An 18,315-nucleotide genomic window follows, 5' to 3' on the forward strand; every position below is an offset into this window, starting at 1 on the left:
AATGGGCAGAGAGGGACATCTGGAAAGGGTGCTGTCATCCTGAGCCCTAAACAAGGAGCCTCAAGGCAAGAGACCTGGGGCCACCAAGGTCCCTGCAGAATGAGGGAAGGCCTAGCTTTAAGGGTAAGTGCAGGTCACCCGAAGAAGTGGGTACAGCAGTGGCGTGGAGCCATCAAAGGAGCTTAGATTCTGTGGTCAGGACAGCGTGAAGCACTGAAGCTTCAATGCAGAGGAACATGACCTAATTTCTGGCTACAACTGAAAAATAGGCTCACCTGATTGAATGCAGGGAGGCATGGAGATGGATTTTAGTATCAACTCATTTAACCTTCACCACAAGGCAGACAGGAGTCTCGCCTTCTTGAACAAGGACAAGGCAGAGGGACTGATGTATTTGTATATTTGTATATTACTGTAACTTGAAATATACCATATAAAACACTTGGCTTAAATGTTGTGTTCCTTATTATTCCAGGCTGAGAACTGTGCATGTTTTCAGGCCTTCATTAAGCAAGCATTTGCTGAGCTTTTATGGCTGGCCAGTGCTGCAGAGGGCTCTGAGGGACACTGCTGGTGCCCAAGTTGGCTGTCTCCTCTTCTCTGCCCTCTCCCCTCCCAATACCTCCTCTGGCCTGACATTACCATACTTAATTCAGAGCAGGGCTTCCAACCTGAGGATTCCTAGGGGATCAATGAACACATAGAATTGTATGCAAAACTACCCATGTGTCCAGATTTGCAAGAGAGTCCCTAACCTAAAGCTAGATTAAGAACCAGTGGCATTATTAACAATAGCCAAAATAGGGAAACAACCTAAATATCCATCAGTGGATGCAGGGATAAAGAGAATGTGGCATTTACATGGGATATTTGTGTGTATTTACTTAAGGTATATACAGTAAAATGCACAAATCTTAGTGTACAGCTGAACTTTGACATGTGTACGTGGCTCATGTAGCCACCACCCAGATCAAGATATCAAACATTCTTATTTTTTCCCCTTTGCCTATTTCAACCACCCCCCCCACCCTGCCATGGCAACCATATTCTGTCCTCTGTATGAATCTTTCTGTTTTGTACGTTTTTTTAGACTCCACATGTAAGTGAAATCATATGGTATTCACCTTTTTCATTTTGACTTATTTCAGCTCAGCATAATATCCTCTAGGTGTATCCATGTTGTCACAAATGGCAGGATTTCCTTCTTTCTTATGGCTGAATAATATTCTATTGTATAAACAAATACAATATATATAATATACATATACAATGTATACATATATGTGATGGAATATTACTAAGCCACTAAAAAAGAACAAAATCTTGCCATTTGCAACACGGATGGACCTTCAATACCTATGCTAAGTGAACTAAGTCAGCAGAGAAGGACAAATACTGTATGCTATCACTTATATGTGGAACATAATGAAGTCCAACTCACAGAAACAGTAGAATGATGATTGCCATGAGAAGAGGGAAACAGAGAGAGGCTGGTAAAATGATACAAACTTTCAGCTGTAAGATTAGGTCTGAGCATCTACTGTAAGACATATGTGATTCTTTCTTTTATATGTTAAAAATGCAATTTTATGGGGAAAAAACCCATGGTAGACCAGGTGAGTGCTCCCTGGGTGCTGAGCAGGACTTCCCCATGAACACCCATCCCTCTGCGCACCAGCTAGAGGACACGGAGGGCTCCTGGAGGGATGGGCCGGCCCGTGTGCAGTGATTGCTCTGAGTTGGGGTATTGGCTGCGGAGAGGGAAGAGGAAAGGGCCACTTCCGGACCGCTGAGCCCTGTAAAATGGCAGCGGATGTGGGTCGCTCCAGATTCACCTATGGCTTTCTTTTTGAAAAGGCATTCCTGGGGACCATAGAAGCTAGTAACAGGTCAGCTTCTCCCATGGGAATTCTCCACGAGGGAGGCAGGGCCTCGGGGTGCAGCAGAGAAAGTAGACGGCTGTCTCTGGCGCAGCTGACACAGGACGCCAAGGCGCACATTGCCAAGCAAAGCCCACACGGAGAGCAGCCAGTCCTGTACACCAGGACTGAGCTCTGGTCCCCCGGTGCTGCGACCCAGGGCAGGCCCCCCTCTGCACTGCTCCCTGATTACACACCGGGGAGTGGGGGCCAGGTCATCTCGATTATTTGTTTCTGCCCCAACAGCCTATTCCTCAGCCTGAGAGGGGGGCTCACTGGAGGTGAGGGCAGCCCTTAGCAGCAGCTGTGCTGCACCTCTAGGTCTCTCCTCCAGGGTGGGGTCTCTGAATCTGAGGACAGCTGGGTTGACTGTGTGCTGGGTCAGGCCCTGCGCCACCACAGCACCGCTGAGGTCCTTCCTGACCTCAGCTCCATTCTCAGCCACCCTCTGCTCCTCCTGCTTCTTGGTACTAACGACAAAAGCCATCTCTGGGTGGCATGGTGGGCGCCTATTCCCTTCCCTTTGGGGACCCATGGCCCTCTGTGGTCACACAGACCACAAGGCCAGGCTGTCCCTGCTGGAGAGGGAGTCGGCCCTTCCTCCCCTTCACTTCCGCCTAAGAAGCTCCTCTATCTTTCATTTTGCTTAAGTCAGAGTGACTATGGGTGCTTATTGCCAAAATACCTTTTAGGAGAACCTCCACACAGGCGACTAAGCCCAGGGAGCACATCCTCAAAGAGCCTTAGAAAAACTCCTTGGTTTCCAAGGACCCTTCTGCCTGTCTTCTAGGCAGGAGAGCAGCGGGGAGGTGAAGATGAGGCTTTTCTCAGGCCTCGCCAACATTCTAGGTGCAGGTGGAAGGCCCAGCGGGGCAGCACTGCTCACTGGGCCTGGAGCAGCTGGGGGCTGCAGGGCATCCCACCCGACAGAGGGAGTAAGGCAGAGGCTGGTTCAGTGGTTTTCAGGACCTCACGAGTACTAAGTAGGTAAGCAGGAGGGCTGTGCTTCTACTGACCCACGCTGCCCCTGGGCAGGACCACAGTGCCTTCCGGGACATGCTGGCTGTGACCAACGCGGTCTACTCCCCATTTACACCACATAAACTAAAGTGAACACTACACTGTGGGGCTTCTGTCAATGCTTCTGTTCACTCCCTTGTGTTCCTATTAACAGTAATTCTGATCTAACAATTCTGTTTTGGAAAGAAAAAGGCCAGAGTGCAGTCATTATACTTCCAAGAAACTAAACTCAAAAACACAAATGTTTCACAAAAGCTTTATTTGTGGCCCCTCTACAGTTCTCACTTCAGTACACGAACAACTCAGTCTGGGCAGTGCTTCTAATAAGTCATATAAGACTGGAACACACTGAATGAATAGTGAGCTTGATACAAAAATAAATTAAAAGCTACTGCAAAGCTTTACACATACAAAAAGTCAACACAAAATAGTTAGTGAGGTCTTCATAACTGTCTATCATATCCAAGTATGAAGATTAAAAGAACAAGGGATGTATGCTAAAATACTTCTCTGGTAAATAGAAATCCTGCAAAGTGACTGCATTACTGTCTCCAGCTTTTTACTGTGATAAAGAGACTTATGGATCCTCTTTTGGAACTGGAAATGATCACAGCTCCACCAACATGTTAACACAGCAGAGTTAGGCTCAGGGCAAATTTCTATAAACCAAATTTCCTTATCCTGTGGGCTAACAGGCAGGAAAAGCTTTCAACTTTCTTCTGATCATTCAAGAACCAGAGTGTTTAAATCTTTGAGAAAAAAGAACAAATGATACAGAAATATAATCTTCCATCTGTATAAGATTCCAGGTTTCTAAGCACCTAAAAGGCTGAGGCAAGATTAATCAGAAGCTGGTGAGCCCTCATGAAGACTCTCAAAAGCTGGAGACCCATGCCTGCACCTTGTTCATGTGTGAATGAAGATGCCAGTTCTAGAAATATCAGGTGCCTGTGAGTGACGGCCAACACAGCAGCATCCATCTGAATGCCTGACCGAATCAAATCCCAGGGAGCCACTCTACTGACCTGAAATCAGGACTCAGAACCTGCTTTTGTACATGGAACTTACTGGAACCCAGCTGGCCATGTGTGCACCACTGACTATGCTGCTTTTGCACTACAACAGTGAGTTGAGTTGTAAAGTAAAAACTATCTCTGTTCTTTACAGAAAAGGTTTGCTGATACCTGCTCTAAATGAGAACTTTGCTTCTCAGGACCCTTACAAAAAAACATGGAAGATTTCTCTCTGTGTAGTGACTGCCAAATAATTCTGCTCTAACTAGATTACTTAAGTGACACCTGAGTTTTCATTCTGGGGCCTATGAGAAGACAAGAGGTACCAGCTGTGGCCTGAATGAAGAAGCATAAGAGCACAAGCAGGATGCAAGGGACAACCCAAGGCTTTCACCCTTAACCGTCCACAGAACATGCAATTGTGCAAAAGCAAATAAAGGTAAAGACAAAAAGTAAACTGTGAAAAATATTTTTTTAAAGAATTTTTCTTACAACAATATAAACATTTTAGGAAAGCTGCTAAAGGCATGTCTAAACTGATCAAGATGAAGGAACTAACCTGCCTTCATTTGGCAGTTTCCTGAAGGGCAGGGATGGAAGGACAATGAGCCCTTCCTGTGTCTAGCGGTGACACTACTGACAAACAGTAAGAAAGATGATCGTATTTCACAAGTTCAGAAGGAGAGTCTAGAGACAAACTGAAGCCTATCAATATTATTGTAAGCCACCAGGCCACTACTACCCACTTTCAGGGCTCTAAGTGGACTGAGTCACTTCCTTCCTGCTGCCCGGAGCTGAATTAAGTGGCAGGCGTCTACTGCAGGGCACAGTGCTAAGTGTCCTCAGGAGTGCCCAAACCACAAAAGGAGCCTGCCACTTTCTATGCAGCTGCCTAAAACCCACTCATGGGCACCACTCACAAGTCATGCATCTTGTCATCTTTGAACACAGTGAGTAACCAGAGTAAACATGGTACTGGAATCTGGAGAGAAGGTAACCACAGTGAAGTAGAGCCTGAGGCTGAAGTGGCCTTCTTTATTTTCTGTTGATCTGGGCCTGTTATCTCAACTATAAATCATCTCCAAGCAGCCTTCCAATGGAAGAATGTTAACAGCTTTCTAGCTGGAACGCTCAAATAAACTATTATTCTTGCTCTCTTTTCCAACGTGTTCTCATTACTGCTGACTTAAACGTTGCTGATATTTCTTTAGCTATATTGTGCTACTGTATGGGAATCTCATCTAGATACAGGAAAAAATTCCTGCCCAATGAGCCCTCATTTTGAACAGCCAGCAGGGCTTTATCTCATACGAGGAGCAGAGCTTTACATAGTTTATCAGATGATTCAGATGTGCAGGTGGATTTTGTTCTCTTGTGATGGGGAACTATGTCCTGAAGTTCACCAGCTTGGTCCCTCCCGCATCACTGCAACCGGCCTGCCTCCTGACCCAGTATCATCTCAAATCCCTGCTAGCATCTTTTACTGACACCCACAAGCTTCTCTCTCCTCACAGAGACAGACATCCCCCTCCCTCCTGACATGTTCACGGATGTCCTCAGCATGGCCCTGCCCTCCATTCTAAGATGAGCAGAAGAGAACTGGTCTAGCAGCTCTAGAGATGGCACGAGTAGCAGATATGTGAGAGAAGTTATACCTGACAGGCATCTAATCCAATACATTAAAGTATTAATTTCTCTGTTTACCACTTCAAGCCAAGATATGAGAAAAAGTTTCCTTTTCGCTTGAGAAATTTGAATTCAAATGAATTTTAAGAAAGTGCTTATCATTATGCTGACTGGTAAGAATACAGGTACCTGAAGACACAAAGGTTATAGAATATTTTCAACAACTTAATCCCTAAATTTTAGAAATTAAAATTAGGATGGTGCTAACCCTAAACTAGATGGGGAATTTAGGCTTTCTGAGCTGCTAATGTCTTGGCTGCATGTGGTTAGAAGCCCAAGTTCAGCCTTTCAGTTCATGTAGGGTTGTCAGTACACTGAAAATTCCATGTCCAGTCCAACATGTCCTGGATAAAGCTCTGGTTCTAGGTGTCATTTACAGCTGCAAGAAAATCTGTCTTACAATTAAAAACTGGCAAGAGTTGCAGCAATGAAATTCACAAATTTAGCATAATGGCTTAAGGGAGGCAGCCAGCAAGAAGTGTCAACTTTCTTTCCTTCAGCAAAACTACTTTGTGCAAAAGTGGTTTCCAATCTCTCCAGCTCCCTGGGAAACAACACAAAATTAAGATTCCTGAGCTTTCCAGTCAGACTCTAGTGTGTGTTTGCCTGAACACGATTATGCCCAGGATAGTCTAAACCATGGAGCTTTAAAGATGGATGTTCTTCTATGCTGGGCAGCATAAATTAACACTCAGTTACATACATATTATGGGGCAGAAAATTAAAAAACACATTCCAAGTGGTATAGTTCAACACCAGTCCTTAAAAACAGGAATTAACTACAACTTTGTCAAAGTGGTTTCCATATCATCCTAATTTCCAATAGCAATTGATGTTACCTTGTGAATTCTAAAGTTTTAAAGCTAAAAGAGTATTTTTCTACTGTTGGGACTACAGCTGGTTATTTTTATACTTTATTTTCTTTCTATGAGATGAGCATGTACTACTTCAGCATCAATAATTTTTCTGTATAGACCAAAAGTGATGAGGAAATTCTAGAGAACTTTTTAAAACTAACATGAAATTCTTAATGTACTGTGAGATGCAAGTTCTTTCACTATGTTGTGTATAGTTTCACACAGGGTAGTTGTTCAAGAAACAAAATCCCCCCACACCAATTTCCCATTTCTGTCCTGGTATTTTGTGTTCCTCAGCTTACAAGGTCTGAATTTACTCCACTTACATTACCTTTTAAATGGAGCCATGTTAGCCCAGTGCGCAGAAGTGGCTGTGTGCTACTCCCTCCGGACCTGAGTCTGTCAAGGAGCACACTCCTCATTGGGCTCAGGAGGAATGATGGGTGTCTACAGCTAAGAGCCCCAGGGTCTCTCTAGCCTATGCTTGCCCCTTCCAGGCTGAAGTCACAGAGTATGTCTGTGATGCATGAGAGTTTCCTATGAGAAGGGCTGGGAAAAAAAAAAAGACAGGCAATTGCTTTCTCTACAGTTCTTCTCAAGATTTATCTTGCCTTGATGTAAACCTGGGGTATTAAGATAGCTGGTCCAGTAAGAAGTTACAGGATGGGAGCCATCTGAAAACCCTCTGTACTCTAAACTTCTCTTTAGTATTTTAATTATTATAAAAAAATAAAAATAAAAAGCTTGCCCTTAATCTACCAGAAAAATGTCCTCAGCAATTTCCTAAGTTCCGAATTTCCAGGTAATACATGGAAAAGGGTAATTTCTCTAATAGGCATTCAGATCAAAGACACCCTCATACTAGAGAGAAATAATCCAAAGCTGTAGTTACGGAGGTGCTATGAACAGCTACAACCACCAGGAGGAGCCAAGCAGTGTAAGAAAACCACTGGGAAAGTAATTCCCTTGTTTCAGGAATTTACAACTTCAACACAATTATAAAAAAGACCAGATACCCTTAATTTGGGCAAATACGCAGTCTAATGAAGTCCCTCCAGCTGGACGGAAAATGTGGCAGTGCTTTCACGAGGTGAAGTCAAATTTAGGTGAAAGTAAAGGGCAAGTTGCTGAATCCAGTACATTCCAGTTAAACCCATTCACGGAGGGGCTGCTGGAGGGGTGGGGGCATTTCCATCTACAGGTGGGGAGGCAGCTCCCTTAGAGCTCAGTTGTCAGTAAACACTTCTGCTTCAGGACGGCTTCTTCCGCCAAAGCTGGAGCAGAGCTGAAAGGAAGAAAGAACTGGTATTCAGTGAAACCACCGGGGGTAGGAGCACGTGCGTTTCTCCACCTGTGCCACACGAAGCATGTAAAGGCTAAGTCAGAGACCTAAATGACGATGCTGTAACACCTAATTTACCAATTCGATTTTCCAAAGGAGGGAATTTTCTACATAACTGATGAACATTTCTCATCTTGAAGAAACCTAAAGATATCGATTTCCTCTGCCAAATATGCCAGAGACATTTAACCATTTCTTAATGAGTCAGTATTTTGAGTATCAAGAACAGTACTATGCTGAACATGAAGCAGCCTGCTCTGGAAACACCAAAGCCGTAGGCTGTTCCGCGCTTCCTTATGTAGTTCCGCATGGCTGTGTTGTGAGTTACTACACGAGTTAATCTGCTTTGTTAGAGGGCTGTGAAAAATGATAGTATGGTGGCTTTGCATGAGGGCCCAAGGGCCTCTGCTCTAAGTGAAGAGTATGAACTTAGATGCAAGAATGTAACAATGTTTATTTTCGTTTCATAAACAATATCAAAATATATAGTACAAAGGACATCCTTTAATATATCGAAAGTACTACCAAGATTTACAGATGAAACAGCAGCCACTTGTTCCACCCCTCCCATTTCTATTATGCAGACACAACACTCAACCATTTCTTTTCCTGGTATTTCCTCTCGTTGTTCTCTATATCTGATTCTCAGAGTGTAGTCCCTGGAATTTGTTACAAAGTCTCAGGCTCCACACAGACAGGCCACCAGGCTGAAGGCCTGTCACTCTCCTGTGTTGTGTAACAAGTGCCCAGGTGACTATGGCGCACAACCAACAGTAAGTAGTCCTGCCTAACTTTTCTTCTAAGTCGTGTGTTTCTACAGTGACTTCCTACTGTTTACTATAAAGGCTTAATATTCATACACCTCTGTGTGTAAAATTGAAACATTTCCAGACTATCTCACCTGGCTTTAGTATATCTGCCTATCAATAGGTGTTCAGAGGTGAAAAGAAGTATGGCTGTAGTGCATTTGCATCTTTCTTCAGGGGTGGAGAAGTTCATCTCCATATCAATGGGTAATTCCCTAGGCAACCGAGGGCTTATCTGTACCTGAGAGGTGAGGGGGACAGCTGGTGTGGTTGCTGTTGGCGCAGAGAAGACGGCCCTGGACTGCAGTTTGTGAGCAATAAACGGATTTTAAACTTTATTTCTCCCTTTGACTGATTTTGGTTTTTAGGGGTATTTTGCCCTGGGATTTCCTTTCCCCGGACTTACAACCACAGTCAACAGCCCCGCCATTCTTCCTCCTGTCTTTTCAATAGTTATATGAACAATTCAGTTTGTTGTAATTATGTAAATATTTTCACATCTGAGTACTTATATACTTTTTCCTGCACACTTTCTTTTCCCTGGACTGAATAACTGTCTCATTTTTGTTGTGACTGCCTGCTCAGTTTTTTCCATACTTATTTCTAATTTATCTCCAGCCTTGCAGATAGACCCCTACCTAGTTCTCTTTTACACTCAGACATTTATATAATTTTTCTAAAATTGGGATGGGTCACGTTTTTTATTTTATTGGCAATATCCTTCCTGAACTCCTCTTCAAATCAGCACAGGATCCTTTCTAGGCTGCTTGGCAGCTGCTACCTCGGAACTTCCCTTCACCTTCCTCCTGGAACTGTTTCCTGGGTCCCACGTGGTCTACCTTCTTGAATTATCACAGGTGGAAGGAACACATCCTCCAGTAAGCAGCTGCCTGCGTGAGACCACATGGCAAGTTTGATTTTGGAGAAACTCTATGTCTACATATTCTAGTCCCAAATTTTATTGATAGTTTGGGTATCAAACTCTAGGTGAAAAATGCTTTCCTCCAGAATTCTGAAGGCATTGTTCCATTATCTTCTAACCTGCAGTGAAGTCTTCTGTCATTCTGACTACCAATTATTTCTAAGTACTGTTTTTAACTCCCTCTCTGTGAAGATATATCCTCTTAACTTGGACATTCTGAAATTGCATGATGTTCCTTGGTGGGCGTTGTCTATTTGCATTCTCGGACTCAGTAGGCCCATTTAACCTAAAAACTCAAGTACTTCAGTTCTGGGAGATCTCAATTCCTTCAAGAGTGTTTTTTCTTTTATTTATTCTGTTCTTCCTTCTGGATCTCTGATGGTTCACACATTGGACTTCCAAGACAATCCTCCAGTTGTTTTTTTCTCTCACAGTTTTAACCTTTTTGTTCTACTTTTTGGAAGATTTCCTCAATCTAATCTTCCACACATTCTTTGGATTTTATTTTTAACATGGTTTAATAACTTCTAAGAGTATTTTGTTTTTTCTGTTCCGTTTTAATATTTTCCAGTTACTCTTTCATGGGTGCAATTTTGTCTCTAGTGATGCAAAATAAGACTATCTCTTGTGGGTTTTGAGACTCACATTGCCTTTATTTCTTCCTTGTTTCTTTTTCAGTTTACTTGCTTTAGCCTTTCCCCAAATATCTGATAATCTTTGGCTTGCTTCATATTTAAGACACAAGTACTGGAATGCTGTTTGGAAACTGTACATATTGGCAAAACTCACTAATGGGCTTCCAGGCAGTTATTTATGTAGATTTACTGGCAATTTTGTTAGATGGGCCTTTTCTCTTTGGTTGGTCAGCTTCTCTAAAGAATAATCCTCTTACTTTCTCACCTGAGACATTCACAGCTTGGCCAACAGCATACTGGAAGCTGCAAAAAGAAGGAAGGGTGGCTGTCTCGCCCTTCAGTGTATGTGCTTTGAGTTTACCTCCCTGTTTTCAGTTCAGGGCCTGAATCTAAACAGAAACTTCCAAATCCAGAGGCTCACTGGCCCAGCTCCTCTGGAGGGAAACTAGAATCATGCCAGCATGGGTGGGGTGGGTATGTTGTGTCTAAATGGGTATAAATACTTTCAACCAATTGTCATATTCTCAGCCCCACCTTGCACCCCTACCTTCACAAACAACTGGTACTTCCAATTCCTTGCCTTTCCAGTGTTCTGCAATGTACTGCCTGCTTTGTATTTTCTGTTTCCACACCCCCACCTCCACCACCACTTTCAGGCTGATTTCAATTTTCTCCTCTCTGCTAAGTACGTTGCCACTTATTTAAATGTCATCTATCTGCTTCCAAAACATTTGAGGTCTCTCAGTTGCTGTTGTCTCTTCTGTTCTTTGTCCTTATGGTCTTATGCATTTAAAGTAAATATGCATTACAAGTAAATATGAATCGGTAGAGCTGTGACCCAATCATCATTTTAAGAAAATTTACTGATTATAATACACATATACTGAAGTGCACAAATCATGAGTTTACAGCTTGATAGCTTTTGCAAACTAAGCAAACTTTTGTAATCAGCATGCAGATTAAAATTACTAGCGCTGCAAAAGTCCTTGTGGAAGTGTGCGTTGGTGGTATAGTGGTGAGCATAGCTGCCTTCCAAAAGTCCCTGTGGGCTCCCTTCCAATCATTAACCACCTCAAGGGTAGCCATAATAATTGGTCTTTAAGAGCTGTGTCTCTTTTTGAACTTTATTTGCTTACCATTATTGGGGTGGGGAAACTCTGAGGGTCCCACTAACCCTTACTCTTACCTTAGGTCAGGTGATCCCCACCTCCTGGTAGCCACATTCTCATGTAGGCTCCCTTTGAGCATAGGCAGGACCTGGAATTTGCTTTAACAGAATGTAGCAAAGCTAACGGTATGTCACTTCTGTGATTACATTACACAGCATTGTGACTTCTGGCCTCTAGCAGACTCTCTGCTGCCTTCGTGGTTTGCTAACTTTGATGAGGTAATCAGCAATTAGAGTGGAAAGGTCCACATGGCAAAGACTGAGGGTAATCTCTGGCCAATAGCCAGCTAAAAACTGAGGCCCTCAGTCTAACAGCTCTTAAGGAACTAAATTCTGCGAACTACAACCAGTAGCCCTTCTTGACTTGAGTCTTCAGATGAGAACCTACCCCTGGCCGACACCCTGATGGTGGCCTTGTGAGTCTACAAGAGACTCTGAAGCAGAGGACCCAGAAAAGCCATGTCTACACTCCAGACCCACAAAAAACGAGATTATAAATGTGTGTTGTGTTAAGCTGCTCAAGCTATGGTATAATTATGTTAATGTGATTCATGTGTATTCTACACTGCAACTGATGTGCATTAATTTTCATTGCTCTACATCTACCTAGTTGAATGCTAATGTGTTGGGAGCCGGGGCTATGTCCCTTCCCCCACGTCTGAACGCAGCATGGGAAAGCACAAGCTTGAGAGCAACCGGTGCAGTCCTTGGAAGTTATCTGCTCACAAAAACATATCTTGTCCTTGAAGATGAGCCAAGACTCCTCACTCTGAAAATAGGGAGACCTTGAGGATGTGTGAAAACACCTCCCCGCCAGCGCCACCTAAGGTCCAATTATCTCCTGACCCACCCCTTACTTGCTACTTGTATAAATTGAGCCTGTAAACAATAAACTTCGCCAGCTTGATCAGACATCCTGTCTTGCTGGTCATTCTTCGTGTCTCTTGCTTGTCTCATTTCTGCAGGTGTCTCCGGCACACTCCACGTTCGTCCTGCGGGCCGGGACACTAATGTACTTTAGGGAAGTTTTCAGGTTGGACTATTATGTATACTCTGCTGTAAACATTCTTCTACATGCCTTTTGATGGACATATATTTTTATTTCTATTGGGTATGTATATAATAGAACCACTGAGCCTCTGGGTATGTTCAGCTTTAGTAGATAGTGCCAAACCAACTTCCAACATGGTTATTCGAATTTAAAGAGTTCCAGTTGCCCCATATCTTCACCAGCACTTCATACTAGGTGTCTTCTTCACTTTAGCCATTCTGTTGGTGTGTAGTAGTCACCACATGGTGGTTTGAATTTGTATTATTCAATAACTAGTCAAACTGCACAGCCTTGTTGCTTACTGGCCTTCTGGGTATCCTCTTGTGAACTACCTATTCAAGTATTTTGCCTACTTTTCTAGTGAGCTTTTTCTTGCTGATTTGCAAGAGCTCTTTATATATTCTGGATATAAGTTCTTTGTCAGAGAGAGAAACAGGGAGGGAGGAAGTACAAATGTTTTCTCTCACTCTACAGCTTCCCTTTTCTAGCTTTTGAAATCATATCTTTTTATGAACAGAAGTTCTTAATGTAATCCAAGTGATCAATTTTTTACTGTTTATGATTAATGCTTTTTATGACCTATTTAAAAAAATCTTTTGTCTATTTCAATCAGGCCACAAGGATATTCACTTATATTTTCTTCTAAAAGTTTATTTAACATTTCATACTTAGACCTGTAACCCACCTAGAATGGATTTTTTGCATATGGTATGAAGTTGGTCAAGACTTTTTTCCACATGGATATTTAATTTGTCCAGCTGACTTACTGAAAAAACATTCTGTCCCCACAGCACTGCACCATCTCTTTTTCATAAATCAGGTAACTATATATGTGTGTGTTTGTTTCTGGACTCCATTTTGTTCCATTGATTTGTCCTTTTCTTTTTTGGAGGTACAATAGACATATTAATTTCTGGTGTACTACTTGCCATTTTTATCTCTTAAGTTCTTTTATTACTACTTCAGGAAGGAGTGGAGAAGAGCTTTTCTTTCGTCAGTAATTTTAAATTTATAAGTCCTTAATAACTCACACTTTATTGTTTAAGCTCAATTAGAAAGCACTATCACCTGGTCCTCTGCAGGTAATCTCTATTTTTATAGTGGCAATTACTAGACAGATAAATGTTTAGAACATAACATTAAATTTGTATCAAGTGATCTTTGACAACTACATGTGAGTTCCCCAAAGCAAGAGCTATATCTATCTTGTTCATTACTATCTTCAGTGCCAGACACAGTCAATGACTGGTATGTAACAGACATTCAACAAGTGTTGATGAGTGAATAATTATATTACATTAGAGACTGTGGAGATAAAAGAACAATTTTAAAATGAACTATAGATTTATCTCAAGTTAATCATCTATAATAATTTTTTCTCTCTAATGAGTTTTTTAAATCTAATTAGGATAGAATCTACTTCAATTGACCCACATTCTTAACACCAGGAGTGTAACAGAAATAGCAGACATAATCTGGAAAAAGTCTGTGGTGAGAGAGAAGGCAATTATAAATCTTTGGCACAAAATAGGTACAGTTTTGGTAAGTTGAAGAACTACATGCTGAACAAAAGCTCCTTTGAGTCCAGTTTCTGTGTGTGGCAAGCAGTCTGCTGAAATGAGTTTGTAACAGGTTTGAGTAAAAGCTACGTCAGAGCCCTCACCTACCTAGAACCTCCTGTCTCACCTTTCTGTGTGCCTCTTCATGTTATTGATGGACAACATAGTACTAAAGTATGAAAGAAAAGACATAAAGCAATTTAAAAACAAATATAGATTTTTAAAGATAAGACTGTTAATATCTCTATGAAGACTTTATTTAGAAAACCATATAACGTTGATTTAGAGTGGGTGAAAGATTGCAGCATGAGAAGTGAGGCAGAAACCGCCTCCCAAAACCACATACAACACAAAAATACAGCAAATACAACTAATCCTTAAAGAGCGAACCAAAGCCTGCAACAGACTGCCTAGATCTGGGGAAAAGAGAAGACCTCACAGAAAAGGGTAAAGTAGCAAAGCCGTGATCTGGCAGGGCCCAAGCCCTTTTCCCATCCCAGCTCAGCGACAGGAGGAAGAGAAACAGAGTGGGGAGGGAGTGGAAGCCCAGGACTGTTGAACACCCAGGCCTGGAGATCTGCTCTGGGAGCATGAACCCACATTACATGGTGCTCTGGAGATTGGAGGGGTTACAAAGTAAAGACAGGAAGAATACTCAGAGAGACTTGAGATTCCAGCTGCTTGTGGAAAACAGGTACCCACACCTGGCCACTCCAGGACAAAAGAAAGGCAGGCACTTTGAAAGACTTCCCAACAGCAAGAGGGCTGCTAAAGGGGTGAGGATTACACGGAGCTTGTTCAAGAGAAAGGGCAGGTGGACAAAATTGTCCTGGTACACTCAGCCCAGCAGGTTCGGAACTTTCAGGAACTTGAGATGCTCCATCCCCTTGGGTAGCATCACAGCCTGGAGGCTCCCCACTGCGATACACAGCCCACAGCTCCTTCCTCCCAGCAGTCACTGGTCGACACACCTGTTGTCCCTGCCATTTCACCTGGCCAGCCAAGAGGTGGCCCTGCCTAAGGCAGCTACTGCGGTATAACGCAGAGGCTCCTCCCTGTGTGCTCGACTCACTGGACCTGGCAGGAGAGGCAGGCACTGCAGCTGCGAAGCAGGAAAGAGCTCTTTGTTCCCAGCAGGTGCCACTGCCACTTGCCTGCAACTCCCACCATGGCCAGGGGCTTGGCAGCTCCAGAGAGTAGAGTTTCTGGCACTAGAGGGTACTGCATACACAAAGTTATTATACAACAGAATCACTAGAAAAATGAAATGGCAAAAAAAATTTTGTACAAAATTTTAGACGCCAGAAAGAAAATCATGTGTCTACTTCATAATTTTGTAGAAAATTGCTACTGACAAAAAAAACCCATTATTCTAAATAATAAACAGAAAAGATTTATCCAGTTTCAATTAATTTCAATTAAAGAATTGGCATTCTTGCTTTAAATATAATTAGTTTTATGATTTTTTCCTCCTAAAAGATACTTAAGGGCTTCAACTGAGAAATAATTTCCTCACCTGGTCACAGCATCCACCAAGAATGGTGCTGGGGAAGAGATCACCGAGACGGCTTCTCTATTACCATGCTCTTCCTTGCCTGCCAAGGGTGCTCCATTACCTGCGAGTCCATTAGAAAGGACACTGCTCTGCTGAGGGAGACATAACGACATTTCTGGGCCAAGCTGAACATACTTACCCAATGGTCAGCAATCCAGCTGCAAATCATGTTCTCCAATGATTATGGTAATAAGAGAGATGATGATCATGGTTATTTCAGTGGTTGTTTTTTTACCTCAGGTTTTTATTTTTGTCAGCATTCTTAAAAATTTACAAACAGAAAAGTTAAATTGCTAATCTGAAGCCATTACAGTCCAGTTAACAGAACTCTGATAACCCCAAGTTTTTAAGGAAAAACAAGAGTCTGTTAATCCTTTAGGCCTCACTGTAACAGGTGACCAAAAGAACAATTGCAAGTATCAATAACTTACTGGCACAATCCACCGGGGTGTGATCATGGATGCTGAAGAAACCTAAAATAAATTTTATATATGTATTTATTTTTAGGAAAGACTGACTCGTTTTTACAGTTATACTCATAATGCTTTTTAAAAATTTTGAAACACATTGTGTGTATGGGGGGGGGCAGCTCTTAATGGTCCCCCTTGAACTGCCACAGACTTCTGAATCCAAGATTCTTTTCTACAACATAGATGCCACATCTTACCACTTAAGGAACTGTCATAACTTCTGAGAATCTTTTTAAACAAAAAATGTACTACTCCAAGAATGTTACTGCTACTTTTCAGTTAATAGGACTTTCCCCCACCCTTAGTACTCAGTTTACCATTTTATTTTCTGAAATTTCAGTTCATTACACATAATCATAGCCTTCTTGGCATCCTGAACAATGGAGAGTGACTAATCCAAATGAATAATACAAAGAAAGTACACAGAAAAAAATCTGTTTACATACATGTCATTCTTTAATTATCATGCATGCATGTACAAAACAGCAATAAAAACACCCATATTGCTTCTGACTCATAGGACCTTTCTAACATTCCTCATAATGATTAATTTTTGAGTTCTTACTTCTATGTGTAGAATTATAATCTAATAAACTCCTCCTATTTTATGGAAACTCCCACTAGTCCTTGGACTGGTGGCCTTAAATTCTGATAAAAAATTAATACGTAAGTAAATTAGGTAATCCCAGAAGAATGAAAATACAGTGTATGACTTTTCCACCAATATAAGAAAATGTACTTTCACCACAGGAAATGAGAGAGAGAGAGAGAGAGAGAAAATATGGTGAAAGTAAAGAAAACATGGTTTGGTGGAAATGAGTGCTATAATAAGCATAATTACAGTAAATACACAGATACACTCAATCAGAGGGTAGAAATTCTTAAGACTTAAAAACAAGATCCAGCAGAATATTCATTCACAAAAGGTTCATTTAAAACCAACAGATGCAGAAATGTTGAAAATAAAAGGACAAAAAATTATATACTAGGAAATACAAACTTTAAGCTAGGGTGCCAATTTTGTATCAAAAGGGAAATTGAAGGAGAGATGAATGGGCAAAGGAGAAGCTTTAAAGTGCTAAAAGGAGCTCAAAAATGTATGACCACCATTAACAACACAGTTGCATCTCACAGCATATGTTCAAATACGCAAAACAACAACTGACAGATCTAGCAATAAGTGAGGAATGGATTAATCAATAATTGCAGAGATATTAAACACACCTATAAACTGAAAGAATGTGCAACAGAGTCAGCAGATTGACTAAGGAAAGAATTCAGCAAGTTTGCTAGACACAAAATCAACTTATGAATGCAATAACAAAAAATTAAATACCATTCCCAGCATCAAAAACTACAAAGTATTTAAGATTTAACCTCATAAAGAATACAGAAGATATAGAAAACATTTAAAGACTCAAATAAAGAGAAGATGGAAATATATATCATGTTCATGAAAAGCAAGATATTACAAAAATGCCAGTTTTCTCCAAAATAATCTATAAATTCAATATAAATTCAATTAACATGCCAGCAGAATTTTTTGGGAAATCTGACAAACTGATTTTAAAATATACTTGTAAGTAATGATATACTAGATATTAAAACAGATTCCACAGCCAGAGTAATAAAAACACATTAGTACTAGACCAATGTAACAGAATAGAAAAATCAGTAACAAACCAACTGGGAAAGGATGGATTATTTAGTAGATAATACTAGGAAAACTGACTCAATATGGATAAGCACAAAGTTGCATTATATCAAAATGACAATATCTATGCAAAAAACTCAAACTGTTCAAATGGGTTAAAATCTAAATGTGAAAGGTAAAATAGAATGATAACTAATAGAAAACAGAAAATAACACTTCTGTGACCTCAGGAGACTGGGTGGCAGATAAGGAAGGATTTTTTTAAAACCTAAACTATGGGTGAAAAAATGAAGACTGTGTAATTAAAGGGTTTTTGTTCAAGGGAGGATGTAAACCTATTTTGCTCACCTACCTCCCTAGTGATGACAGGGGCTGTGTCAATCTCCTTGTTACCTCCCACAAATGATACCATGATACAAAAATTTCTCACATGTGTTAATATTACACAGATTAGGAGAAAATATTGTTAATATCCAGCACTGACATGTAATTAACTTCTGGAATATGGATGAAACTCCTGATATTGATATATAACAGGGAAATGGGACAAGGGTCATGACAGTGTAAAACCTACTTAGTCTGCAAAAAAGGCCCATCATATTCTTTAACCTAATCTATACACTCTTTTTCCTTTTCTTCCAGCCCTTTAATCAATTAA

The 18,315-nt window shown here is 41.3% G+C and overlaps 1 protein-coding gene across 3 annotated transcripts in view; it reads right to left on the bottom strand.

The window, feature by feature from the left end:
* Positions 1-7,027: 7,027 nt before the first annotated feature.
* The window catches only part of EPB41L5 (erythrocyte membrane protein band 4.1 like 5), a 229,699-nt gene continuing 218,411 nt past the window's right edge, over positions 7,028-18,315 (bottom strand). For 2 of the 3 annotated variants that reach the window (XM_037001034.2, XM_037001032.2), the window contains 3 exons: positions 15,965-16,006; positions 15,495-15,625; positions 7,028-7,780 (listed from right to left, as the gene is read on the bottom strand). In XM_037001034.2, the coding sequence (XP_036856929.1) occupies positions 7,714-7,780; positions 15,495-15,625; positions 15,965-16,006 (240 nt within the window). In that variant the 3' untranslated portion in view covers positions 7,028-7,713. The remainder of the gene's footprint in view (positions 7,781-15,494; positions 15,626-15,964; positions 16,007-18,315) is intronic. The other variant, XM_037001033.2, reaches the window with a different exon arrangement.

Source organism: Manis javanica, chromosome 7 (genome assembly GCF_040802235.1).
Source record: "Manis javanica isolate MJ-LG chromosome 7, MJ_LKY, whole genome shotgun sequence".
Lineage (NCBI taxonomy): Eukaryota > Metazoa > Chordata > Mammalia > Pholidota > Manidae > Manis > Manis javanica.